The sequence below is a fragment of the Crocodylus porosus genome, unplaced genomic scaffold (assembly GCF_001723895.1).
Source record: "Crocodylus porosus isolate Cpor-Errol unplaced genomic scaffold, CroPor_comp1, whole genome shotgun sequence".
NCBI lineage: Eukaryota > Metazoa > Chordata > Crocodylia > Crocodylidae > Crocodylus > Crocodylus porosus.
The window spans coordinates 7,060,324-7,086,555 of NW_017728931.1; the positions used below are offsets into that span (position 1 = coordinate 7,060,324).

Consider the following 26,232-nt stretch of genomic DNA (forward strand, 5'->3'; position numbering starts at 1 on the left):
TGTAGTATGAGGCTGCTGAAATTTGTAATGTATTTGAAATTTTGCAGCTGCATGTTATGCATAGAAAATTTGAGAAATGAAAAACACAATTCCAAAGTTTCTCATGTTTCTATTAGTATAAAGCATTGGAGGACAAGAATATTGGAAATGGAGGACCTGATTTGTAAATAGAAGATGCCATCCACTGCACTTCAGCATGTGGTTAGAAGGAACTTTTGACATGTTTTCATGTGATGCTGGCTTGGAAACAATTCAAGAAGGATTACTTTCAACTGGGGGACATATGTCCAGCTTCTGTGACACTGCCCAGCTGGAACATTGCAAATTACTGCAGCTGTATGCAGCATATGGCTTTCCAGTTAGGAGGTCCGACTAGGGGTGGAAGATGTCTTTTGATGGGTGAGAGGGGAAGCAGAGCGGGATCTTCAGCTCCCTCCCCTGCTGGGAGTTTGACTGTCCATTCCAAATCCTCTCTTCCTTTCCTTTCTCTTCCACCCAACTAGAGGGAGTTGGGGACAAAGAGCCCAGCAGCATTGGTGTCAAACCTCCAAGTTTAGGAGTGGTCAGGATGAAGGAGCAGGACCAGATAGTTGCAGTTTTGCAGGTCTTCAGCCTGCAGATAACCCATCCCCACTCTCTCCGTACCCTCCTGTAGAGAATAGAGGTCTAGGGTTTTCTGCAGGACCTATGGGCCACACGTGCCCCATGTAAATCAAGAATTTAAATGCTTCAGAACAGTTCTTTATTTACCCAGGAAGGGAAAATATGCAAATAGGCCTTGAAATCATAAACTGATGTTTTCAGCCACTCATGTGGTGATTCCTATAAATCAGAACTCCAAAATCAAGAGTACAATAGCTGATATAGATAAAGGAGAAGGATGATATGCAGCTGACATTCGAAAAGACTGAGGATTGCTGAAGTAGGGGGAAATGGGAATTTTCCGTCCTAAAAAGTAAGGATTACAGAAGAGAAGGCTCTTGTACCATGAATGGGAAGATTGCATGGAGTAACAGATGTGACTGGGGGTTAGCATAAGTTCTATAGTGTTAGATGGAACAAGCTAATTATTTATTTTCCCTCCCTTTCTTTTTAAAACTACATTAACTAAGATAAAAAAAAGTTCATAATTATCTTTTTAATCTATTATCTACTGTATAACTGAGTTCCAAGTCATCTGTGTTAGATTGCTGTTTTTAAAATAAGTTGTTACTAAAAACGCATCAGATTTATATGTTCAGTTTAACTTGATCTCAAAGGAGGCAGATCCTAGGTTTGAGAAACAGCCTACATACAGTATATATGCATTATTACAAGATTGTGAGTGGCTTGGCAATTTTTCGAGGTCTATTTAAGTCATGTGAAGCAATTTCTGTTTCTGTTTTGGTAGGTATGGACATGCATATACTTTCAATGGCTTTGCAAGGGGAGGGGTTGGCTGCTGCTCACAGTTGCTCCACAGAGGCCTTCTCAACTTAGCAGAATAAGATAAGATGTTATCCAGGTTCCTTTTTGCAGATAGATGTTTTCCAAGGTAGGAAAAAAACAGAATCATGCTTCCTTGAGACAAAAAGCTGTTATAATTTGGACTTAGACCAGCTTAAACATGTTTCTCTCTCAGGCTTGTACTCTTCCCTTGTACCATTTGGGGTGTTCCCTGCTTGGCTACTTTAAGTGTTTCTTTGGTATTTAACCTGTTGCAGAACATCTTAAAATTCTTCATCCCAAATTTATTTCTATCTTCCTGAAAACTTAAAGAATGCTGTGGCAAAAATGGTTTTATTGATATAGATTCATACTCTTATCCTATGTTCTCTTCCCACAAGTTTTAATTACATCTTATCTGTTAATTTTTATGGAGCCTTAGTGATGGAATATTTCACGGTGGAATCTAATTTTGATATATAAGTTGAGTTTCTCAATATGCTGTACTGTGGTGTGGTCTGTGAAATTGTTCATTATCATTGTCTCTCCATGTCTTCTGTTTTTCTTGAAATCTTGTGTAAATGGCAATATTCAAAAAAAGCAAGCTGATTAACAAAAGGTGTGATTCAGAGTGCTCAAAATATATTAAATACTTAACGTGGATTTCCAAAGTGAATTGAAGCGAACTTCTGAATGAGTACCCACATAGGGACTTGATTAATTTGGCTGTATTTCTCACCTAGACTGGCACTTAGATTTATCAGGGCAGTTTTTTCTTTCCTTTTAGTGTCTTTGGAACTCTTTGTTAATACATTTTTTATCACTTGATGAGTTTTTGTCTAGTCAGGGTGACAATCTAATCAAGAGTTAGTGTCATTGGGAGTATCGGAGCTAGTTTCAAGTGGGATTAACATGTATATACTAGAGCAGTGGTTTCCAATGCGTTGCCCGTGAGGCCATGCTAAGTGACCTGTGAATCAATTGTACCAGGTCCTATATGCCTTTATAGTGTTTTCAGTTAAAAATTGGTATGGGTTTGTGGGGACCTGCAAGAAGTGTTGATGATTGACAGTGGTCTGTTGGTTCCAAAAGTTTGGGAGCCACTGTTGCATTTATTTTGTAGTTCTTAGTCATTAGAAGCTTAGATATCAAAAGGCCACTGTGGAAAGTGCCTAGAACTATTTATAGCAGAAATAGGGTAGAATTGGATTCAGCGGGTTCTGAAGAAGGTGCTTTTCATTTGACCCACTTTCTCTTCACTTTAATTGCAATACAAAGAAACCATGACGACCTCAGGAAAGGAAAACTTCCGACTGAAGAGCTACAAGAACAAATCATTAAATCCTGATGAGATGCGTCGCAGGCGGGAAGAAGAAGGACTTCAGCTACGGAAGCAGAAACGAGAGGAACAGGTACATTAGAATGCTTCTCAAGAACTGTAGTCAGGCCTTGAAGTTTTTCTTGCAAAGATCTCTCCTCCCCACCCCCCAATCCTTTTCATATTTCCCTTATATTTTATCCCTGTCCTGTGCAGTTCAGTCCTGTCAGCGGTTGCAAAACAGATTTCCTTAAGAGAAAACAGATTGTCCTCATGCCTGGTTCATACTTCAGTCCTATCTCTGAGGATTCAAGTTAGGTTGAATGGCAAGTTCAGTGTGTTGTGTTCTTCAAATATATGAGTATTAAGAGAGATGCTTGAGAACAAACCAAGTGGACTGTTCATTTCCTACTGTTATGGCTCTCTCTTGCTCGCTCTTTTTTTTTATAGTGAAAGGTTGGTGTGTTGTTCTCCTGGAGCTGAAAGGGAGAGAGTAGCTGAAAAGTAGGGAGACCCAGAACTTTACTAACAGGGAGCTAAGTAGTCCTAGAGGTTTCTGTACTTGGGAGCTTACTTGTGTATGTTGGAATATGCAGGATTTATGTTTGATTCCAGATGAAACTGTTGGGGGGGAGGGCGGGGTCTTTTTCTCACTAGGTTTTAAGTCTTTGAAACCTAACTTGAGGACTGAGGGGAGCATTTTAAGATGGGATTAAGTCACTGCCCTGTCAGTTCTTCCTTTGGTGATTTCAGTGCCAGAGGCTTCAGAGAACTGTTTATGCAGAGGAGCGTTTGGGGGATGGGAATCAAAACCAGGGTCCCAGGTTATTGTTGTTTTAAAAATCCAAAATTCTCAAATTAAACCCCCCCCAAATCCTCATTTTTCCATGATTAAAATGAAATGTTACTGTATATGTGTATAGGTATTAGTTAAACACAATGTTTTATTGACATATGTGCAATTTTAAAGCAGTTTGGAAACCTACCAGTGCCTCAGTCATTATAATAAAATAAATTCTAAACATCTATATATTTTGCCATTTGATTTTGTTTTTTTATCATGGAAAATCAGAGCTCCCCCTGCCTCCCTCTTTCACCAGGATGCAGATCCAGCTGCTGCTGTCCCCCCCAGTTGCTTTGTGGTGCTGAGCAACCCTGATACGCCTATCCCCTGCTCATGCCATTGCCCCTCACTCCCAGCCACGGCCCCCACAGCCATGCCAGTGCCCCTAAACTCTCAACCTGCAGCCTCCCTGCACAGTGGGGCCTGAGAGTGGCCCTCATTCATGACCCACAGCCCCCCACCACCCCAGAGGGGACCCCCAGCTGCCCCCTGGCCTATCCAGCCCCTCATGGACTCCCAGGATGGTCTATGGGGACATGGCAGGGATGGCCTCCAGCATGAGGACCATGCAGTGCACTTCATGCAGAAGCAGAGGTGGCAGCTAGGGCACTACGCTGGCCCGCACTGTTGGCTGGGGTTGGGGCTGCGGTACAGCAGGGAGAACCAGCACTGTAACACACACGCACCCACCAGGACAGCACTTGCCGGGGCTGTTCCCACCACCCTGCCTGGCTGTATGCCAGCTGTGTGTGTATGTGTGCACACACATCACCCCCCATTCCTTCCAGCCCTAAGCAGCTCCTTGCAGGCTGGAACACTGCCAACATGCAAGAAGAAACCTGTGGTTTCCCATGTTTTTCTCCTTTAAAAGGGAACATCTGGGTTTTTCCTTGACAAATGGATAACCCAGATCCCTGATTATAGCATACCTAGCCTGCAGCATGAATAGTGATCAGCTCTGTTTTAAACATTACTAAAGATGATTTTAAATCAGAGAATTAATGCATTCCTTTTAAAAACATAACTCCAGTCTTTGATTGTGACCTTCTTAGGAACTTATTCCACAGACTCACTAAATACAGTGTGTGGTATTTTCCTTTTTTTTTTCCCCTGACTAAATTGACCACTGAATTTAGTTTATGGCCTCTTGTTCTAGCATTATGGAATACTGAGTACTACAAATGTGTAGTTATGTTAGGACATATTGCTGTAATTGATAATTTCTCAGTTCTGTTATGAATCTTTTGGAAAATGGAGTTTTTAATTGGAAAGTAAAACTCAGAAGTCTTCAACTAAGAACATTCTAATGAAAAATAAAACTGTGTGGTGTTCTTTTTAGGACCCAAGTAAATTGCACTTTTTTTTTCATGTCAAGGCTTTTCCCATTTTTTTGACATAGGGATGTGTAAATAAGCAACAAATAAATTTCTTATTTCTGAATCATTTTGCTCTTTGAGAATTTTCCTTTTTTGGTTAATTTTAGTGTGATATTTTTTAGGTAAATTACAATTTCTTGAGTTAATGCTTTAAATAATTAAGATAAACAAAACCTAAATTGCTATTTAATATTTCTTTTAGCATTTGAGTTTTTCTGGTCGGTTTCACATTCCAATTTCTCTGTTATCACCATGATACTGTTAAATGTTCCAGTACCAACAGGGATTTATTTAATCTTAATCATTATGTGCTTAAATTTCCTCAGTAGGTGTACTTAAGCTGGGTTTTTTGGGGGGGTATATTCTATTAAACATGGGGTTTAAATTGCATTTAACCTACCTATTGACGTGATTGTGAACTTTGAAAATGTTAGTAAATACGCTGAATTCTGATTTTAGGTATTACTGGTATTGCAAACTAACCTGCTGTTTTGAACTTTTACTAGCTGTAATTCTGCCCTGCTTATACTAACTTATATCCTTTACTCTTCAGCTATTTAAGCGCCGAAATGTTGCTACAGCTGAGGAAGAAACAGAGGAGGAAGTCATGTCAGATGGTGGATTCCATGAGGCCCAAATGAACAACATGGAGATGACTTCTGTAAGTGGTGGAGTGGAGGGAACTCAACGATTTTATGATCTGTGCTTGTATATTTATTGAATATCATATAAGTGACACCTTGCAAATTCATGGATAGGTCCCCATCTAAAGAGCTTATATATTAAAATTGACAGACACCGTGCATCCATGTGGATCAGATTAGAACAGATTGCCTCAGAAAGGAACATAGTGAAAAGACAGATTGTTTGGTATATATTTTCAAAAAAAAAATCGTAGTTTTTCAAACAAGCTTCAAAGTTTTTGGTTTTTGATACTGAGCAATGCAAAGAAACACCTATCAATATTTTCTTAAAAAACAATGTTTTGTTAAGTTTGTGAAGTTTTTAGTTTGAGGCATTGAAGTCTTTGTTGTTGAAAGCTTGCAGATACTGGTCAGGAAGGCCAACTGCACCCTGTCATGCATCCACAGATGCATCTCAAGCAGGTCCAAGGAGGTGATCCTCCCCCTCTATGCGACACTGGTCAGGCCGCAGCTGGAGTACTGCATCCAGTTCTGGGCGCCGCACTTCAAGAGGGATGTGGACAACATGGAGAGGGTCCAGAGGAGGGCCACTCGCATGATCAGGGGGCAGCAGGGCAGGCCCTACGAGGAGAGGCTACGGGACCTGAACCTGTTCAGCCTCCACAAGGGAAGGCTGAGGGGGAATGTAGTAGCCATTTTCAAACTCTCAGATGGGACCAGCAGGCACTGGGGGAGTCCCTGTTTCCCTGAGCACTACTAGGAGTGACTAGAAATAATGGGCCCAAGTTGGCAGAGGGTAAATTCTGACTGGACATCAGGAGGCGCTACATCACTATCAGGGCGGCTAGGATCTGGAACCAACTTCCAAGCGAAGTGGTGCTGGCTCCTACCCTGGGGGTCTTTAAGATAAGGCTTGACAATCACCTTGCTGGAGTTGTTTGACCCCAGTACTCTTTCCTGCCATGGCGGGGGGTCAGACTTGATGATCTGCTTAGGTCCCTTCCGACTCTACTAACTATGAAACTATGGTGCTGCAGCAGGTGGCTGCATTTTTATAGGAGAAAATGGAGCTATTGTGAAATTGTGCCTTGGGCAAGTTTTAACTGACATAATTTTAAAGTAGTGTTGCAAACTGTGTTGTGTTTGTAGACCTTGTTATACACCCATTAGTGGTCATGCACTCCACTCTGACCTGATCCCTGGAAATCAGACCTATTTAATTTTTTTCCAATTTTTTCATCAGAAATTAGGAACCTGGTCAGGGTGGGAAGGATGAGAGGGGCTCAACCAGAGTGAAATGACGACCCCATTAACTCTGACTTCACCTTAAAATCACTATCTCATGCCTCTACCTAGAATGATGAAATGATGATTTTAATAAAAATAGGGCTGTCTCAAGTTTTCCTTAATGGATCCCTCAACCATTCCTTGATACTTTGGAACTGAGCAAATGTAGTCTTCAGGTTACTGCCTTACAGAGAGACACAGCAAGATGCAACTGAGTTGAATGTAGGATGTTTCACTCGGACATAATCTCATTAATGTTGAAACTGGATTGCTCAGTGGATCTATAAAGGGATATAAAGTTTTCTACCTGTAGCTTTTCTTCAAATTTATTCCAGGTCAGTTACAGCAGACAATGTAAATCTTTTGTTTGGAAGCTTGTGTGTAATGAGTTGTTGTATAAAGTGTAAAGGAGGGCCGCCTCGTTACTACTTGTTCCATTGAGACTATTATTAGTTTGCCATTGCAGATACCTCAAATTGGTGTCCATGGTAGTCCAAAAGGACCAAAAATTTAGCTTCTTGTCCCTTTCTGCCTTGTTTATTCTGATTAAAATCTAAACCTGTAATCTTTCACCAAGACAGACAAAGCTTGGATAGTTTTACCATTGCTAACGATCTTCATCTTAGAATTGGATTAGATGAGTTGATTTTTTTTTTTTTTTTTTTTATTTTTTTACTATCAAGTTATTTTTATTCTACTACTTCTACCTGGACACTTGCATGTGTGGGGAACTATGCTTCCATTTTTCATGATGTAAAGGTGTCCAGATCCAAGTAGAATGGTGCTAGTCAAAGTAGTGCAAGTAGCTTATATTGCTGCCAGGGCTTTTGGTCTTTCATCTTTCACCAACACTAAAATTTTTAGTGTTTTTTTTTTTTTTACATTTAAAAACTATTTTACATGTAATAAAGGGGCTTGAGCTGCACAGTACTGGGAAGGCTAGACAGTAGCCTGACTAACAAAAGCTGTTTCTGACATCCTCAGTCTCCCACATATTAATAGTTCTACTATTCCAGCCTTAAGACTTTCTTCTCCAATTAAGACTGCCAGTTATACCCTCTAGAGCTTCATAAAATTATCTATTAAATTGGGCTTGTACAGCATAAACAGAGTTTGAACGCTGGTTTCCAAAGAGAAGTTTCGCATTTTAGTATCCTCCCTCTCTGTCAAACTCAGTACTAGAATCTGACAAATGGTGTTAGAATTTTTTTTCTCTGAATTCAAATCCAAGATTAATTTGTTTATTTTTGCCTTTGTGATCCCAGAGTGCTGTCATCACCTCTGATATGATTGAGATGATTTTCTCCAATAGTCCAGAGCAGCAACTTTCAGCCACCCAGAAGTTCAGAAAACTACTCTCCAAAGGTGAGTGCTGAAGCTACTTAGAATAATAATGTTAGAAGGGAGAATGTTTTATGTCCAGCTTAGTAAAGTGGTTGTAAACTGTCTGACATGAAAGTTGTTTTAACATCATACTCCCCAAACCTCAGTATAAATTCTAGCATTGAAGGATAAACTCCTTTGTGATGAGACTTCCTGTGTGTGCTGCTTTTTTATTGAAGAGACCTGTTTTTTAGACAGTTGTCTTTGAATGCTTGTGTGTGATTTTGCTTTTTATACTACACTGGCTTTGGAATCTTCTGAAAGCAATGATTCATAATTTCATAGTTGGTAGGGTTGGAAGGGACCTGAGCAGATCATCGAGTCTGACCCCCTGCCATGGCAGGAAAGAGTACTGGGATCAAATGACCCCAGCAAGGTGTTCATCTAGCCTCTGCTTAAAGACCCCCAGGGTAGGAGCCAGCACCACTTCTCTTGGAAGGTGGTTCCAGATCCTAGCCTCTTGGACAGTGAAGTAGCACCTCCTGATATCATTGTAAAAAGCTATTTGAATGCCCCAGCATAGAACCAGAATTTTAATGCAACTATTTCCTCCTGAGTTCTCTCCTAGTTTATTTTCCCAGAGGAGGAATCTGCAGAGCTATCTCTTAAAGGACAGAGACATTTACTTGAATCTTGTTATTGCCATTGGAGGTTCACACAGTCCAATTACTTTCCTCATCTCTTTTAGCTTTCATCTGGAGCTTTGAATAGGTGGAAACTCTGAACAATGCAGAAAAGGCAGACACTTTCAACAGACAATGTTCTATATTTAAAAAGAAGCTAAGGGATATCCTCACAATGAGGAAGTACTTCATATTGTATCAGTAATTAGATGATTAATTAATAACAATTATTAAAATTAAACATGAATAAATAGGACTGGATAACTTGCAACCAAAAAATATTTAAAAGATTGGCTGAGGAACATTAATATTGATTTTTAACAAATCTTAACACAAAGTTCCAAAAGACTAAAGAAATAGAATGTTGTACCAAAATTGAAAAAGAGTAAAAAGGTGACTTGGGGTGATATATTGACTTAATATCAAACTGGGCAAAATTTTAGAAAGGATGATATGGGAAGCAATCAGTAAAGACGTAAAGGTTGGTTTGCCTGGGACACTTATGGATTCCATAGCCTGGTCCCAGCTGGTTGGTCAAAAGTGTTGCAAAGCAGCATGGTGTGCCAGGCAGATGGCTGGGCAGGCACCACTGATTCTGTGTGGGAGCAAGGTGGGCAGATTGGACCTTGCTCCCACCCCACCTGCATGTGGCATGTCCTTGCTCCCACATAGGAACAGCAGTGCCTGTCCGGTGACCTGGCTGGTGAACTGTGCTACTCTGTCTCCACACCAGACTCTGGCCTGGGACTTTTAAGTATCTGGCCAGGACCAGGATATGGAATCCATGAGTATCTTGGCAAAACCAGAACATATGGTCACCCTGTCTGAAAGGGTCCACAACACTGTCAATTTAAAATGGAGGCTGAGTCCTCAGAGTTGGGTGACAGGCAAAATGAGGAGAAATAGGACCTGGTGGGATAGAGGAGGACCAACCAGGTCCCTATTACACTGCTGGAGGGTGCAAATATATGAAGCACTCTGCTGGCCTTGTTTGGCTAAGTATAGATATTTAGTTTCTGTCAGGGGAATCATTGTTGTCTTGGTAGAAAACAAAAGTGTATAGATGTTCAGAATTTTTTTCCCAAAGCAAAAATGGCCCCCCTGGGAGAAAAATAATCTTGGAACAACCAGGGTTAAATCACTACCAGGGGAGTTTCTCTCAAGACTGAATGTCTTTAGAGTTTTCCCTGGCTTAACTCCTCTTGAGAACAAGGGGGAGTGGAACCAGGGGAAAGACTCCCTACCTTCCCAAGACCTGGGTCACCCTGGTCTTGGGGAGGCATGGAGAGCAGCTGTTTCCCTGCCCCTCCTCCATAGACTGGGAGTTGAGGGGGACATTAAACCACCATTCCCCGCCTCTTTTTTCCCAACTGGGTAGTCCCCAGTTTCAGGGAAGAGGCAGGGGACTTTGCCATCTTCTGCTGGCTTCCTTTTGCTCTCCCCTCCCCCAAGTGGGATCGCAATTTAAAAGCCAGTGGCTGGGAACTAGAGCTTGGGGGATGTCTCCCCAGCTTGATTCCCACCAGTTTCCCCTTGCTGTTCAGCATGGTCTGGCCTGTGAAGTCACTGGGTCTGGCCTGTGAAGCCACTGGGTCTAGCCTTCAAAGCCCCAGGGCTTTGCCTATGCCCACACCTGCACTGGGGCTAAGCAGCAAGGAGCTCAGCCTAGTTGAGCTGCTCTAGTTGTTGCTGATGCTCCTCTCACCCTACCCCCCCACCACTCCCCCATGCTTCAGTGTGGGTACAGCTGGAAGCCACTGGGGAACTACAGCAGGGCCAGGCAGCTGGAAGCTGTGTCCACACTGCTGCTGCTTCTCTCTTTCTATGACCCAGATTTTCCCTAGGCCCCCCCCTGCCTCTACCTCCCAGCTGTGGTACAGAAGCATCAGTAGTATGAAAGCAGCTTCCAGATGCCTCACCCCAGTGTAACTCCTCACCAGCTGGAAGCTGTGCTCATGTCCCAGCTGGGGAGTGAAGGGCTGGAAGAAGCAGTTGCAGCACAGGTGCAGCTCCCAGCTGACTGACCCTAGAGTCAGTGCAATGGAACCCCCCTACCACTGACACACGATGTAAGCCACCCAGCCTGTGTTGGACTGAAGCCAAGTTGTACCAGGTGGTGGCTTGAAAGGGTTGCCAGGTGCTGATCTAAGGGGTATTGGTTGATTCATCACATCATTAGATTGAGACGGGATCTTTTTGTAAGAAATAGATAGTGCAAGCAGAAGTTATATGTGTATACAAAAATTACTAGGTGAGGTTCTATGCCCTGTGCTTTACATGATGTCAGACTTAATGGTCATAGGTCACTTTAATATCTATGAATCTGTTTCATGTAGTGGTGGTATACTGGGCTTCTACATCCTCCCTAACAAACCTTTGGGCCCTCTAGCAAGTACCTTAGTTGCCTAAACATGTTTCTTCCCAGAAAGTTGTAATCCAGCTGTGCCTGAAACACAAAATACTAGCATGTGATGCTGCAGAAGTAGTATCACAAAGGTGCTGTTAATGAGAAGTAACTGTATCTGTAAAGGAGCCTTTTGACTTTTATGAATCAACTTCATTCCTTCATGTGTTTTCTTTTTGAAGTGGAATCTTTTTTCAAAGGCAAATTTAAATTCCTGATCTTGATTAAAAAGCAAATCAACATGGGTGGGTGGGGGTGTGTGAGACTTTCCTTGCTAGACGATTCTTATGGATTATTTTGAATTTTATTTAAACAGAGCCTAATCCACCAATAGATGAAGTTATCAGCACGCCAGGAGTGGTGGCAAGGTTTGTGGAGTTCCTTAAACGAAAAGAAAACTGTACATTGCAGGTACACTATTTTCCTCTCTATTGTTATGATGGTGATTCACATTGAGGCGCATGTAACTAGCTTGCTTAAGAATATCTGCATTATAGAAGCTGTCTGTCTCCTTGGGCCCATTAAAACAAAATAGATTTTAAAATCGCCAGTTGCAAAATGATAAATTTAGGAAGAAGAAACATAAGGCATAGCTGCTGAATGGAGGACTGTCCCCTGGGAAGCAGTGAATTTGAAAAGGGTGAAGGGGTCAGAGTGGACAAGTAATCTGGACATAAACTTCTAGTGCAGTGGTATTCCCAAAAAGGGCTAATATGCAATTTTGGGATGTATCGGGGAAAAGTCAGTGACATTCATAGAACTGGTGTGACTGATATTGAAATAGTGTGCATAGTTCTGATGTTTATATTTTAAAAAAATCAAAGAGTGTTCAAAAGAGAGCCAAAACTAATTTGGAGCTTTTGAAAAATGCCTTAAAGAAAAACTAAAGAGCTCAGTCTCTAGCTGTTGTCCAAATGAAGATTGAGAGGTGACTTGAATTTGAATAATGTAAAAATACCTTCCTAGGGAAGACAATGCTGGATACCAAATGGCTCTTTATTTAGTGGAGAAAGCTATAAAAAGGACTAATGGCTGGAAGTTGATGCCAGAAAAATTCAGTTTGGAAATAACCATATGTTTTTGTTGGTGAGGTTGATGAACCATTGGAGCAGACTAATGCTGGGAGTGGAGTATTCTCCATCTCTTGGGCTAAGTACAGACAGTCAAAAAGCCCGAGGCAGAAGCAGTTCAATCTGGGCAGCTGCATAGGTTGAACTGTTAACCAACTGAACTAACATTCAGTTTTCAACTAGGAAAGGCAGGGGGAGGCCTGCACTGATCCAGGCCAGTAGGCAGGGGGTGCTAGAGCATGTCTCCCAGTCTGCTGACCAGTGCCCGCCCAGCCAAATGTCCCCAGCCCCTCTGCTGCACCCCCCCCCCCTCAGGGATTTAATGAACCCCCTGTTGGGGTGTTGGCCCACCTTGGGGGAGCCTCCTCCTTAGGGAGTTTCCCCCAGTCTTGGTTTCCCAGCCCAGGCAGCCCTAGGGAGCTGAGCCCCTGCCCCTGGACAGGAGGGAGGAAGAAGCAATCCTGGCTGGGTGCTGCCTGTGCAGCCCCGCATGGGGGCACCTGGGAACCACCATCTTGTAGGGTTTCCCTCCACCCCACCCCAGGCTTCCCCATCCCCAAGCAGCCCCAGGGAGCTGAGGGGGAATTCCTCCCACAAAGCTGCTTGCAGCATGATGCACCGAGTCACATAGTCCCTATCCAGTTCCCCAGGTGTTTGGTGACTTGCTTCAAACTGCCATTTAAATGTCTTTCTTCCTAGGTTGATCACCAAATCCACTATACTCTGGGGAATAGTGCCTCCCCCAAAGCTGTCCTCATGACTCATGGTTGCCTGAATCTCCAGAGTGGCACAGGCTCTCAATAAGTGATGCCACTTCTGGGTACTCAGGGTTTCACATTCCACTACAGGCAGGGATTTTTGTAACTATTGCCTCAAATTCCTAATGTTAGCAGGTCCCAAGATCTTGCCCAGGGCAACTAGATCAGCTCCACTAAGGGGGGAACCATTACATATGTGGTTTCCCTTGGGTTTCCCTGTGCATCCCAGGTGACTGAGGTTCGAGTGATCGTACTCATCTCAGGCACCGGATTGCTCTCCTTCTCAGACTTAGGATCCTTAGGCGAGGGATCCACTGTGTCCTCTGGGTCTCCCCACATTTCCCCATCCCAAATCTCTCCCGGATTGAAGGAGATGTCTGGGTCCCAGGCTTGGTATCCCCAAATGACAGCTGCTGCTTGCAGACTGTACTCCTGGAGTTCTTTCTTTAAACAATTGATAATATTTATGCAGGGGCTCTGGTTTACTTTAGCTCCCTTCTTGCCTTGATCTTGAGTCATGGTCTTAACTAATTTTTGCAAGGCTTCTCAGCTAGCCTTTTCCTGGCCCAAGGATTCCAATTGTTGGGCATTATCTTGATTTACCTTTCTCCACTTTTCATTTTCCAAATTTTGAGACGGTCCTTTTAGAGCCTGATTACTGGTTTTTCAATTGGGTACATTTATCTTTTAGAATTTGGATTTGCTCTTCTTTCTCCTCAACTTCTGAGGCTTGCTGAGCTTTTTCCTTGATTGCTGTTCTTATAGCATGCCACAGTAGCCAGACCAGGGCACTGTGTTATCTTTGAGCCGAGGGTTTTTCACAAAGGCAGAACGTCTCAAATTGGGCTTCACTGTCTCCTATGGAGAAGCCTGGGGTGCATACATCCTCCCTTCACGGGCTGGGTCCATCCTTTAGGATCTCCTTATGGAGAGGGGAAATTTCCTCCCTCTTTACCCACTTGGCCTCCCACCCCACCCTTGAGGGTCTTCTTTCTAAACAAAGACATCCCCCTCAATATACTTCAAGCCTGTTGGTTTCCTTGAGCCCTCATGCACCCGACTGACTGTTCCTGCCCCTGCCTTGCTGGAGTACTGTGACCAAATCTCACTCCTTCATGGATGAGAGCTCTGTCTAAAACCAGTTCCTGAGTCTGGTTTCCTTTAGCCCTCACTCCCGACTATGCACAGGAATTCCCTAACCAATTCCTAGTGCCTCGTGGACGTGACCCTCCCCTGTCCCTCAAGTTGGACGTGGGTTCTGTCCTTCTCTGAAGCCTGCCCTCCCCTGTCCTGCAGACCAGGTCTGTATCCCACTTCCTCACGGATGTGGGTTCTGTCTGACAGTTCTTAAGCCCTTAGCTCCCAACTTCCAAACAACTCCACTCCCCTGCGGACGTGGGTTCTACAAGGTGACACAGCCCCCTCGCAATTATCAACTGTTGCAACCGTCAATAATCTTAGACTTTTGTCACGTTCTCCACCAGATAATGTTGGCTACAAAGGACCAACTCTTGGGATCATCATAAATTCTAGTTTATTGGTTGGGATGTGAAGTTAGCAATAAAATCATAAATGCAAACTTTGAGTTATTAGTGGTACTGGTCACAATAGCATACACGCCCACACATGCACTCACTCATTCAGACCCATATAGTATATTGTATAGTAGCTGCTGTAGTGATTGAGAGAGCACTGGTGTCAGTATATCTACCTATTCGAGGCCCAGGAGCTTGCTGTTGATGGTCAGCTTCCTTCAAGGCAATGTCTTCTCCAGAAGGGGGTCGCGTGCTTGTCCTCCTTTCTCAGTAGGTCAGGTGCTGGATGAGAGGGCATCCCTGAGGGTCACACTTCACTGCCTTTTATCCCTTTCTGGCAGACTTCTCTGATTCCCCCAGCATCATCTTGGCTGCCCAATCTGGAGGTTGCTGTCCCACATGTATCTTGAGTAGTACCTGACAGCTGTTAGTCACAGTCACTGGGGGTTTCATCCAGTGGTGTAGTTTTGGGAGTCAGTCTGTGATTTTGATTAATTAACAATGTATTGTTAAAGGTTGCAGAAATAGTCAATAGGGTGGGTGCTCAGTCCCAGGAATCAGTTCCTTGGCTTGTTTAATTTAAAATGGGTTGTAGAGTAGAGTTTTGTAATGGTAAGTTCCTTTGGCTAGGCTATTGTCATTTAATTACCTACTAATTAGCATACATACTTGGATTCAGTTAAGGGACTGCCCACTATAGCAGATTTTAATAATGCAGTTTCAATGCAGTTTTAACAATGGTCCAAGGATGTAACTTCATTCTACAGGGAGTACGTTCCTTAGGGGTTTAAAAGTATAAAGTATAAAATACAAAGTGCCATGGTAAGGATGAGATGGATGAAATATAAAGACCCTTCGCTTGGTAACTGCATTCATACACAGGTTATAAGAGCTTCTTACAATGGTTTTAGCATGTGATATATAATAGGTGGGCTGGCAAGTGTTTGTGGGCACGTCCAGACAAGCACGCACGTGCCTCTTGTGGTGTCTCAAAGCAGTTGAGGCATGTTGAAAGAAAAAGCACATGGCAACCAAAAATGTTCCCGGCGCTGCATATTTGCAGCACAGTTTCTAAATTTGATACCTGGAAATTCAGGTATCAAAAAAAAAAAAAAACCCCAACCAAAAAACCCTACGGAAAAAAGCAGGGCAAAGGTACGCTTCTGTAGTGTGCCCTGAAGCAGCCGGAGGCTAGGATGTTCCAAAGAGATGCTTTGGTGGGTGACGTTTCTATGGTTGCCCCTTGCTGTCTGTGGGGTAAACCAGCAGTGCAGGCTGCTGTGTGCTCCGGGCTAGACTCTAGCCTAGGTATATAGGGACTGGGGCTGGGGGCGGAACTGGAGGGGCAAGTGAACCTGTGACAGTGCAGGAGACGGTGGGTAGGTGGTGGGTTGCTCGGGAGGAGTGGGTGCCATGCCTGCCCCCTGTATGGCTGGCCGCCGCTTCTTCCCCCCCCTACCCACCCCCAGCAGCAGTAGCCGTGGGGTGCTCAGGGCTTTCCTGGCATAGCACCCTCTCCCCCCGCGCAGCACAGCTCTGGCTGCCTGGCACCCAGCGCATTTTGCAGGCCTGGCCTGTGGTCATGTGCCTTTGGGCAGCCCTGGGCCACTCAGGCTGTCACTCAGGGTCCCAGCACCACTTGCAGGTGCTGCATGTTGCGCTGGGCTGGGTCCTGCTCTGTGGAACCAGCCCAGCCTGGTGGCATGTGGGGCACATGGAGGCAGGACTCGGTCTGGTGCAATGAATGGCCCCTGCAAGCAGTGCCAAGACCTTTGGTGACAGCTACAGCAGCCTGGTGCTGCCTGAAGGCGCACAGCCCCGGTCTGGGCCGGACCCGCAACACGCAGTACAGGTGGTGCTGGGTGCCAGGTGGCCGGGGCTGCAGGGAGTGCTGGAGGGGGGCTCTGCCAGGAGGGCCCTGAGTGCCCTGATGGCTGCTGCTGCTGCCAGGGGGGAGGGAGCATGTGGGAACTGTGCACTATGGGTCCAATGGAGGGAACTGTGAGCACTGAGGGAGGGCTGTGGGCTCTGCGGCGGAGGGCAGTTGTGCAGGGAGGCTGCGCCCTCCGGGGGGTGGAGGTACCCACTGCTCCTTGGCTGCCCCCCCAGTCCCCTCACAATTCAACCAGAAACCCCACGCTGCCAAACTACCCTTACAAGCCCCTCACCCACATACCCAGCCACAAACCCCAAACTCCCGCACACCCCTTCTCCCCACATCCTCCCACAAATCTCATACCCTGTGTGCCCAGCCAGCCACATGGGATTGGATGGGACTTGCTGGCAGGAGCTGTGGCTTGCAGGGGCACCTGCCACCCTGCAGCCCTGCCTCATGCCCACCCCAGTGCTGGGACCTGCAGACCCACCCGGCGGAGGTTTCTGGTCCTAGGAATCACTTTTGGGATATGATGGGCTGGGAGGGGTGGAGGTGGCAGCAGGGTTGTGTGAGAGAGAGAGATGGGGATTGGGGTGGGGGAGTGCTCCAGGTTGGAGAGGGTGTCAGGGCCAGGCTTAGAGCCCCTCTGTCCTCCTAGAGCAGCCTGTGCAGGGGAAAGCCAGCCTGGGAGGAAAGGACCCAGCTCAGTCCCCAGTCAAGGACTTCCCAGGGACAGCATGGGGCAGGAAGCAGAAGAGCAAGGGCTTGCACTACTCAGAGCCCCAAAGCAGTAGGTGGGATAGCTGCAGCTGGACTCATGTCCTGGTGCTGGAACAGAGTTGCGGCTGGGAGGGAGGCTCATAGGGGCAGGTCAGGAGTGAGGGGTCCGGGTGGGGGGCACTGCCAGCTCCTGGAGCATCAGCCCTGCCACCCGCTTCCACAGGAAAACAAGGAAGGGCTCCAGGGCCAAGGTGTCCAGCTGGCCTGACAGCAGGCAGCCTTGATGCATCCCTCTCCTGAACAGGATGGGCTCCACCAGGGTCCAGTTGAGCTTGACCAAACACTCAGCAGAGGTGTACAGCACCTAGAGAGCCTGTGTGAAGCAGTGCCCAAAGCCAAAGGCCCGCAGCATGCCTGTGAGGTACCTGTGATCCACTCTGTCAAATGCCTTCTCCTGGTCCAGGGATAGGAGGGTGAAAGACGGGCCCTTCTGGTGTGCTAGCTCCAAGAGGTCCCAAACCAGGTACAGGTTATCAAAAATGGAACATCCAGGCTCCATGTACATCTGGTTGGGATGGATCTTGTCCATCAGCATGGACCAGAGGTGCAGCGAGATAGCTTTTGCTGTCACCTTGTAGTCCATGCAGAGGAGGGACACGAGACTCCACTTCCTAAGGTTGTGGGAATCCCCCTTCTTTGGCAGTAGGGTTAGCATGGCCCTCCGGCAGGACAGGGGGAGTTCCTCACCGCAGGTGGATTCAGCTCAGACCATGGCAAGGTCTGGGCTGAAGACATCCTAGAAGGCCTGGTAGAACTCCATGGTCAGCCTGTCGATGCCCAGCGCTTTGTTGCCAGGCATCAGGCAGAGGGTGGCCGAAAACTCAGCCAGAGTGAGAGGAGCTTCCAGCTGATCCTAGTTGCCCATGCTGACCTGTGGGAGTCCCTCCCACAGGGTCTGACAGGCTTTGGCATCAGTTGGATCCAGGGAGAAGAGCTCTTCCTGGAAGGAGTGCACGTGCTGGTGCATCTCACCTGGATCCGAGAGGGGGGTGCCATCACCCGCCAGAAGGCAGGTGGCCCCCTGCTTCCTCTCCAGCTCATACTTCTTGCCCCCCTGCCTCCTCTTCAGGGCATAGAAGAAGTGGGAGCCATGGTCCTTTTCCTGAAGGAGCTGGACATGTGAGCAGAAAAACGCATCACGGGCACAGTGGTTGTTCAGAGCATGAAGCTCTTCCCACCTCTCCTAACACTCTCTGCAGAGGGATGGGTTGGTTGGGTTGGTGGCCAGGCGCCTCTCCAGCTCTAGCACTTCCTGCTGGAGGTGCTTCTGTACCGCCTCCCTCTGCTGGGTGTTGCCGTCAGTGTAACTGCGGCAAAAAAGCCGGATGCGTGTCTTCCTCCTGGCTGAAGATCTGGGAGGAGCTGGACAGGGTCAGTTTGCCCCAAGTGGCACAATTTGCCCCACACCAAAGTACGTGTTCAGGCACATTTGAGGCAAAAATCTCCAGTACAAATTTGTGCTGCTCCTATATGAGCTGCTGCAAGCAGTGTGTGTTTGGGGTGGGGTGATTGTTGCAGCCTGCAGTGGTATGGTTCACAGCTGCCATTGCAAGATGGCATTCACCAGCTGGTCCTGCATGGCTTTGTGGTGGAGTTGCCAGGCTCTTGCATGAGACTCACAGCTGAACAGGATGTGGCACAGGGTCTTGCTTTCATAGCTGGACCTCTGGCGCTTCTGGTCTCCTGTGGCTGTAGCGATGGCATCGTTGAGTGGGAGGCATTTGGGACAGGCCCAGTGGATGAAGTACCAGTCTGCAACATGTGTGAAGTTCCCTCAAGTCATAAAGTAGTTGCTGGCATCCGACTTCAAGGTGACCTCAAAGATTTTTGCCCTGGTCAAGTTTTGTCTTCAGGTCACTGAAGTACTTGACCTGCATAGCACCCTTCAGGAACCTCTCCAGGCAGATCCTGATTCAGCAGGTAACAGTGATTCAGTTGACAGTTGGGGCTGAATTCACCCTCCAGCGACCCACTCAGGAATGTGGCCAGGTCCTTGTGTCGTGATCCTTTTCTTGGTTGTCTCCTTCAGGGCATTGGCAGTGATGCTGCTTGCCAGGTCGTTGGGACAAAGTTAGGAGGCAGAAGGCACAGGTGATAATATAGAGGTCTCCCATTCAGGAGATGCTGGCATCCCCCTGTCAGTAGGGGATATGCAGGATCTCCCTGCAGCAGGTACATCCACTTAGCTAGAAGTACATCCACTTCTTCAGGAGCTGCTTGATTTCACTGTCCAATTTCTTGAGAGGTGTTTTGGGGAATGCTGAGCCTCTTGGGACAAATGAAATGCAGGGAATGAGGAACATGCTCAGTTTGAGGCACACTTTGCTCTCTAGTCCATAGGCCAGATCTGGTCTGTTGGCCCATTCTCTCCATGCTGGGTTGGTGTGGCTTCAGCCCCATTCTAGCCTACTTTTAATGACATACTTCCACCACTGTCACGGCACATTAGTGTGCCACTGCAAGCCTTTTGGAAATCACTGATCTAACCCTGCTTGACTGTCAGGCAGTTATTGTGTTAAGAAGCTTTCCAGTCAGAAATTGTCCAAATGCACTTCAGTAGGAAAATGCATCAAACGCATAACAAATAAGATGCATTAACTTGTTAGGCAGATGTCTGTTTGAGGGAATAGTTCTGTCCTCCTTGAACCGAACAAAGAATTAGATGAAGGAGACACAGTTAAGTATTTAAGGAAAAGTCACTTGGTGGAAGAGGGGAAGGACTTTGAATTTACAGAAAAGAGCAAAGTAGGCTGGAGCATTACCTAATAAGCTAGCAGGATTGCTAGCTGCTGGAAGCACAGAAATCACCAGGAGCCTGCTTCATTTCAGAAAGCAGCAGAGAGATTTCTGGTTTTGTTTTGTATTTGTCTCCAGACTTGACAACCTTCTTGCTTTATATTTGTCTGTCTCACATAATAAATCTGTTTTGGCTTTTTACCTTCTATTTTGTTTGGTAATGAGTGATTTCAGGGTGGCTGGCAGCAGTTGGCATTTTGTTCCTTCGGGACAGCCGGCCCATTTTATTTTGTAATCGCAGGGAGTCCTAGGAGCCTGGGAAATCATTGTCCACAAAGCTGTAAGGTCCAGATGGGCTACTGGTTAGACAGAGATTTACTAGAAGAGGAGCTGGCCCTGAAGCAAGATTCGGTCAAAGCCCCAAGGATATGTTGTAGAACAGTAGAGAGTGACCCTGCGTCTCTGGGCTCTCCTCTTGTCATGGGCTCACCCCATGACAAGACCAAGGGACTGACATATTGACATGTTTTTGTTCAATATATATTTGGTAATGTTGGAGTGATGTTGTAGCTATGATGGTCCAGGAATTATGGGAGAGAGACAGATTTTTTTTTCTAAGGTTGATTACATTTTATTGGACCCTACTGCATTGTTGGGGGAAAGTTAGACAGGCTTTTTGAATGCAAGGCGTTCTTCATCGGGTCTGAGGAGGAAAGCATGCACAGTAATAATTAAGAACGATAGGCAGAGCTGTGAAATTGAAGGGAGAAATTCCCAGGGGTAGCAGACCAACAGCAGAAGAAATTAGCCTCTTGTATAGTTTCTGGACTATCACAGCTAAAACCATAATTTACACTATCACAAGAAAAGAGGCTTGAATACTGGGAGAACCTAGTAGCTCAAATAGCTTGAACCTATCGAAAAAAGGTTTATTACCTGTGTCACATTATAGCAAAAAGTATATTTATCATTCTTAAAATCCACAAGACGATTTAAATTGGGGTCTCAGTTTAGTTCACAGACATCATGTATTACTAATTTTTTACTCAAAGAATTATACTCCAACTGAAGGGTGATGCCAGGTTGTAACTGAGGGCAAAAGAACTTGTAAAGATGTTAGCAAGTTCTTTTATCTTCATTCCTACTGGATTTAAAAATGACGCCCCAGATTTTGAGAGTGACTAAATTGTGTCGCGCAAAGTTCAGTTATGCTTCACTGGTTCTAAGTATGTATTTGTTCAGGTACATCAGTCCCTATTTTGTGCAATATGCTGGAAACTTGAGAGGCTCTGGAAACTCCAGCCTTGTAAAAAATCATACGAAAGAATGAAAAAAAGAAATGGGATAAAGCAAAAGCTGTGGAACTTCTGAGCAAAAATAAATTATAACTGAGATTCCGTGGGAAATGTGATGTTGCGTTTATAAATCATTCCTGCAACTTTGAATTCAATTCCATATGATTCTGATACTTGAAATTGTTTGCAAATTTAGCACAGTTAGCTAGCTGTTTAGTTGTTCTGTGGTTTTGGGGGTTTTTTTTTTTTTTTTTTTTTGTCTCATGCTTGCTTTCTTATAGAATGCATTTAAACTTTTATGCTGATGGTGAGCATTTCCCTGTATTTTATGTTTCAGTTTGAAGCTGCTTGGGTGCTGACAAACATTGCCTCTGGAAATTCCCTTCAGACTCGAATTGTGATTCAAGCAGGAGCTGTCCCCATCTTCATAGAGCTGCTCAGCTCAGAGTTTGAAGATGTACAGGAGCAGGTAAAAATTAAGAGTTGGGGTTCTCTTTCTTTCTACTTTGAAATGGGATCAAGGGCTGCTTCATAAAAGAATCAAATGCTTCTGGAGAGGAAAATGACCTGATGGACAGTTCTGTACAGATAGTGATTTACTAATTCTTGTGATGCAGATTGACCTGTTAGTGAAAGCAACTGTAATATACCATATTTTGCCTTTTGCTAGACTGTCAAGGTAATTTTAAGTGGCTTAATGCATCTTGTCAGTGAACTAGGGATAACACTTGCCTACCTTCTAAAGAGGTTTTTGAAGCCTCCCTGATGTTTGAAAAAATATTTAGAAATATAAAATATTGAAGCTTCTATTTTTCTGGTTGGTAAAACATGAATGAAAATGATGGCTTTTCCTCTAAAACAGAAAAAATTCTGATATGTAACAATACTTGTTACATGCCTCTTGACTGATGTAAGCAAAAGTGTTCTGAAACAGAACACAACTGTTTAGAGCTGATGGTGCGCTTTGAGGGGGAGTGATTAACATGAAAGAATACAGCATTGTTTTATTCTGTCAACAACAGTGAAGTGTCTCTTCTGCAAACTAGATTAATATATTTCAAGGACAGAAGGGGCTATAGTGATAATTTAGCCTGACTTCCTGCGTAACACAAAATTTTCACACAGTAATTTGTGCATGAAGTCTAAACATCATTTGAGCAAGAGCATGTATGTTAAAATTAAGACACTCGTGCTTTGAACATTTCAAATGGTGAGGAATCTTTGTAGGTTATTTCAGTAGTTAATCATCCTAGCTTAAAAAAATGTACCTCTCCTATGTATGAACTTACCTAGCTTCAGTTTCTAAGGAGGGATTTTGTTGATTAAAAAGTTCTTTATTTTCTTACCATGTAACAACATGTAGGTTGTGATCAGCCAACCTCTTACCAGGCAGTGGCTCATAGATTTGGAAGTTGATATCTGATGCCGTACGAAAGAAAGAAGAGAAGAGAGCACTAACCACTTTAAACTTTTCTTGGGTAAACTAAATATGGCTTCCCCAGCTTTTCACTGTACCACATTTTCCAGTTCTCACATATTTTTATGGTCCTTTTCTGAATCCTTGTCAGTTTTTTTTTCAACGTATTTTGTGATGTGAGGTCTCATGATCTGGACATTAATAGTTTTATCACTGCTGTACAGAGAGGTCATGTCATAAGTCTTCTCCTACTTGATAGTCTCTTAGTTGCAGAAGCTCACTGGGAGTATATTTTGAACCACTTATCTACCAAGAAGAATTGTTCTTTTCAGTTGGTCTTTTCCAGGGTACAGTTTTCCAGCTATCCTACATTCTTTATTTCTAGATATATAAACTTGTCTTTAGTTATATTAATATATAGATGGTTCAGGTGAGTCCAGTTTGTAAGTAATTTTCTATAAATAACCTGCCTTTATTATACATGACATGGGTAGTGTTAAGTTAGTATGAGTAAGATTGCCTAACATTTCTCATTAGAAAATCATTTTTCCATTTCTTATAGATCTGTTGAAAAATTTCAGGCTCTCTCCCCTTCCCTCCCTTTTTTTTTGAAGCAGAGACTGAAACTTTATCACAGGTTGCTAGGTTGGTAGTCCTGTGTCTTCTACTGTCCCTGTGAAAATCCACTTATGTTTTGTTGAAGTTTTAAATCTTTAAAAGCAGTTGACACATGTTCAGAGGTTTATTAGAGGTTGACAGAAATATTCTCCAAAATCCTGTTTGCTGGCATGTGCCATCCCCACCTATGTTCTGCACTGGAGCTGTAGTAGGAGAAATTAGCCCTCAGAAGCAATTTTTTCAATGCTGTTCCTGCTGGCTTTCAGGCAGCACGTTGGCAGAGGAATGAGCCTGATTCAGATCCAGAGAGATGAGTGAAGCGGGTGAGGAATAAGAACATAGGCATTCAGGCAAGAGTCGAGGAAGGTTTGGGGAGGTTCAGGGAAACAAATGGCTGGAGTGGTTATATTGGATTACAAGTGAGAGTAACAATGATCTAGAACCACAGGAGCAGACTCTCCTCCAAAATTCTTAATTGAACCTATAAGTTTGTTGCTGTTCTGTTAGGAGGTATCTGACTTGCAGGAGCAAAATGTATGCCTTGTCCTTCTTTACTGACTGCTGCCTATAGGGAAACATAGAACTCTTCCAGTTATCCCATTACCTCTACAAATGGCACATGTTTGGATCTAAATATCTCAGTCCTGCTGACAACCCATATGGATCTGGGTGGTTCAACATGGTGGAACCTGTGGGAGTTTTTTGGTTTCTTTTTAAAGAAAAAATGCCCTAAGGAAGTTGCATTTTTAAAAAGCACATTATTAAAAGAATGAATTGGTATATAACGAAAGAGGCTTCTGTCTGTATGACTCTTGCCTTGTTTGTTAAAGAGATTAAATGTGTGTTATGAATGAGGAAGGGGATATCCAAAAAAGAAAGAAGAACCTCCCTGGACAATTGGATTATCTCCCTGCCTCTACCCAGAGTTTGTGTGGTGTTGGGCAGGTCATTGCAAATAAACTGTTCACAGATGACCACTAATTAGCAGGAGTGTGGTCATGCCAGAAGATAGGTTGCAGATACTGGCGGACCTGGACAGGCTAGAGAGTTGGGAAGACCGGAACCAGATGAAGTTCAATACTCAGCAGTGTAAGGTGCTCCATCTGGGGGCAAACAATCCCCAACATACCTACAGCCTCCATGGTTACAATTTGACTTGCACCGCGGCCAAAAGGGACCTGGGGTAGTGATCAACCATTGCATGGACATGAGCCGGCAGTGCAAGGCTGTGGCAAGCAGGGCAAACAACAAGCTGGCATGCGTTATCCATTGCATCTCATGCAAAACTAAGGAAGTGATACTCCCACCACTCTGCATGGTGAGGCTACAGCTGGAGTACCACATCCAGTTCTGGGCACCACACTTCAACAAGGACATGGAAAAACTTGAGAGGGTCCAAAGAGCCACCTGTATGATCAGGGACTTGCAAGACAAGGAGCCATACGAGGAGAGGCTGAGGGAGTTGGGCCTCTTCAGCCTACAGAAGAGAAGACTGAGAGGGGACTTGGTAGTGGCTTACTGCTACATCAGGGGAATGGATGAAGAACTCAGTGAACAACTGTTTACTAGGGCACCCCTGGAAAAACCAGGAGCAATGGATACAAACTCCTAGAAGGCTGTTTCAGGCTCAATTCCGGGAAAAAGCTCCTTCACAGTCAGGGTGTCCAGACTGTGGAATAAACTTCTTCCAGTGGTGGTACAATCACCTACCCTGGAAATATTAAAGCTAAATGTATTATTGTTTATGAGCTGTTGTAGTAAAGTGATAGCACAATATCAGAACTCATGAGGAAACAGGTAATTTCATATTCAGTGCAGGTTTTAGATGGCATACAGTGAGTTAGGCCTATGGCTTCACTTTGAGGCTTAAAATAGAAATACCCCAACAATTTATCCCCATGGACTGCAATAGCAGCTGCCTTAGGAAGCTGCAGGCCCCCGTAAGGCTGCATGCCTCATGAACCTCCCTCCACTCCTTGCTGCACTGTGCATCCCTGGCTCACCCTTAGCTTCCTATGCTACTGCAATACCCCTCCTTAGGACTGAGATGAGAAGTGACAGCCATTCTGGCTGTTAGTGCAGCTGAGCAGTGGTGGAGAGGAGAGAAGCTTCAAGAAGACAGGAGCCTCGCAGCCAAAATGTTTCCATGGGCAGGTAAGAATGCTGGGGTCAGATAACCATGGCTAGGTGATCATCTAGCCTCCTTTTGAAGATCCCCAGGGTAGGAGCAAGCACCAATTCACTTGGAAGTTGGTTTTAGATCCTAGCCTCCCTGACTGTGAAGTAGCGCCTCCTGATGGCTAGCTTGAATCTACTGTCAGTCAACCTATGGCCATTATTACTTGTTACTCCTGGTAGTGCTCTGGAGAAGAGAAGACTGATTTAATTGCAGCCTTCAGCTGCCTGAAGGGTGGTTACAAAAGGGACTGTTCTGAGGGGTGGCAGATGAGAAAAAAGGAGCAATGGTCTCACATTGTAGCAAGGGAAGTTGAGGTTGGATATTAGGCACAACTCTCTCATGACAAGCTTAGTAAAGCAAAGGAACAGGTTACCCAGAGACCCTGTGGAATCTCCATCCTCGGAGGATTTTGAGACCTGGCTAGACAAAGCCTTGGCTGAGATGACACAGTTGAGGATTGTCCTGCTCTGAGCAGGGGGTTGGACTAGATGTGACCTCCTGAGGTCCCTTCCAACCCTCATTTTCCATATATATGTGTGTGCGCGCATATATATTACATGTAAATGTAACCCTCTACAAGCTGTTAGTTGGACAGTCCTGATATAATTAAAGATTTTGTCACAATATGCATAGTTTTTCATAGTTTCCAGGGTCGGAAGGGACC

The 26,232-nt window shown here is 44.8% G+C and overlaps 1 protein-coding gene across 1 annotated transcript in view; it reads left to right on the forward strand.

Annotated features, from left to right (window-relative positions):
• Positions 1 to 2,698: 2,698 nt before the first annotated feature.
• KPNA1 (karyopherin subunit alpha 1) overlaps positions 2,699 to 26,232 on the forward strand; it is a 60,339-nt gene continuing 36,805 nt past the window's right edge. The window contains exons 1-5 of the mRNA XM_019544124.1: positions 2,699 to 2,837; positions 5,517 to 5,624; positions 8,160 to 8,259; positions 11,621 to 11,715; positions 21,692 to 21,823. Coding sequence (XP_019399669.1) covers positions 2,709 to 2,837; positions 5,517 to 5,624; positions 8,160 to 8,259; positions 11,621 to 11,715; positions 21,692 to 21,823 — 564 coding nt within the window. The 5' untranslated portion in view covers positions 2,699 to 2,708. The remainder of the gene's footprint in view (positions 2,838 to 5,516; positions 5,625 to 8,159; positions 8,260 to 11,620; positions 11,716 to 21,691; positions 21,824 to 26,232) is intronic.